The sequence below is a fragment of the Sphaeroforma arctica genome, assembly GCF_001186125.1.
Source record: "Sphaeroforma arctica JP610 unplaced genomic scaffold supercont1.826, whole genome shotgun sequence".
In the NCBI taxonomy this organism is placed as follows: domain Eukaryota; class Ichthyosporea; order Ichthyophonida; genus Sphaeroforma; species Sphaeroforma arctica.
Genome location: NW_014039732.1, coordinates 8875 through 10603, shown reverse-complemented (window position 1 = coordinate 10603; position 1729 = coordinate 8875). Strand labels below are relative to the sequence as shown.

Sequence of the window (1729 nt, the reverse complement as noted above, 5' to 3'; positions counted from 1 at the left end):
AATCCTCATATACACACTCATCATATACACCATACATACACACTCATCATATACACCGTTGTAAACACATATACCTCATGCGCCTTCTTAGATATTGAGCGAGCCTCGGCTGCCTGGTCCGTGACCGCCTGTTTGTTGGCATTGACCCCCACACTCTGACTGTCACTGTCATCATCCTCATCGCTCTCTTCGACATTACCTGTACGCACACAACGGTACATCCATCCATCCATCCGTGTATCAGAATACGTTGTTAGTGTCCTATTCAAGACCGAACCCACGCAGCCAGTCCAAAAGTCGCATGCACACACAAAAACGGGTGCAAGTAGGCATCTATACTGCGACAATATTGTACCTATACCACGCTACTAGTGGTAACTATACTACACTACTATTGGTGACTATACTATGCTACTATTGGTAACTATACTACGCAGCTAGTGGTAACTATACTACGCTACTATTGGTAGCTATACTACACTACTATTGGTGACTATACTACGCTACTATTGGTGACTATACTATGTACTATTGGTAACTATACTACGCTACTATTGGTAACTATACTACTATTGGTAACTGTGAAATTTCACGACTGCTTGAGTGATATAGAGGACAGGCAGGTTGAGTGCATACGGTTGCCAACATATCCGTCGCCTTACCAATGAAACCCAGGAGCAAACACTGACCGGTTCTGATATGCCTACGCAGTGTCTGCAAGGCACTCGAACGCTCACGGACAAGCTCTACAGCTCACCTTCAACCCTAAAAACCTACAGCCTACCCTAAAACCCTACAGCCCCAGAGCTTACGCGTATTCCTTTGTGCTGTGTGAAGGAACAGTGATACACACAGAGATGTGGCCAACTCCTCAAAACCACACAGCTCATGAAGTGCTTCAGGCCCATGGCATTTCATCATACACTCCCGTACGAATCCAAACAGAGCTACACCTGGGTATCTCCATGTGCAAACACACACACACACACACACACACACACACATATATATATATATACACCTTTGGGATATGCGCACATGTATATAGAGTCACTATACTCACCGTACTGCCGCGCGATGGCTTGCCGTATGGCCCGATCCTCGGCGGAAAGGGTATCAGCAAAGTTCTTCTTCGTCGCAACGGGTGCAGCGTAAGTCTCTGATAAAGCCAGTGCTTGGCTGGATGCGAGGGAATGTACAAAACAAGGACAAAATGAATGGGAAAGAAAAATACAAGGACAAAATGAATAAGAAAGAATAAAACAAGGTCAGTTACCACACAACATACCACACAACACACATACACACTCAACAAATACCACACAACACTTCAGGATACAGATACAGACGCACTGCACCAGGCCACACCAGTCATACACCAACCCTACTACACATACAATACAATTGCAGGAGAAGTCGCATACCACAAGGCACACCAACCACCACTTACACATACACAGCTCACAGTTAAGAACGTCAAAACACACACAATAACCCTAAAACACAGTACACACACAATAACCCTAAAACACAGTACACAGATAAAACCACTAGACACACGCGCATACAAAGTGGAAGCCAGAGCATCATCCGCCTTCTTCTCTTCTGGGCGTGATTGAGTTTTGAGACTCTCGTCCCATTTTTTTAAAATGGTTTCCGTGAAGTCTTCGGGCACTTCCTAGTGACGAGATGAAGAGTATAAATGATAAATATAGAATATAAACGATAT

At 44.5% G+C, this 1729-nt stretch overlaps 1 protein-coding gene across 1 annotated transcript in view; it reads right to left on the bottom strand.

The window, feature by feature from the left end:
• SARC_08780 (hypothetical protein) overlaps positions 1-233 on the bottom strand; it is a gene marked incomplete at both ends in the record, with an annotated part of 2440 nt that extends 2207 nt beyond the window's left edge. The window contains one exon of the mRNA XM_014297228.1: positions 75-233. Within this exon, the coding sequence (XP_014152703.1) occupies positions 75-233 (159 nt within the window). The remainder of the gene's footprint in view (positions 1-74) is intronic.
• Between the last annotated feature and the right edge of the window lie 1496 nt (positions 234-1729).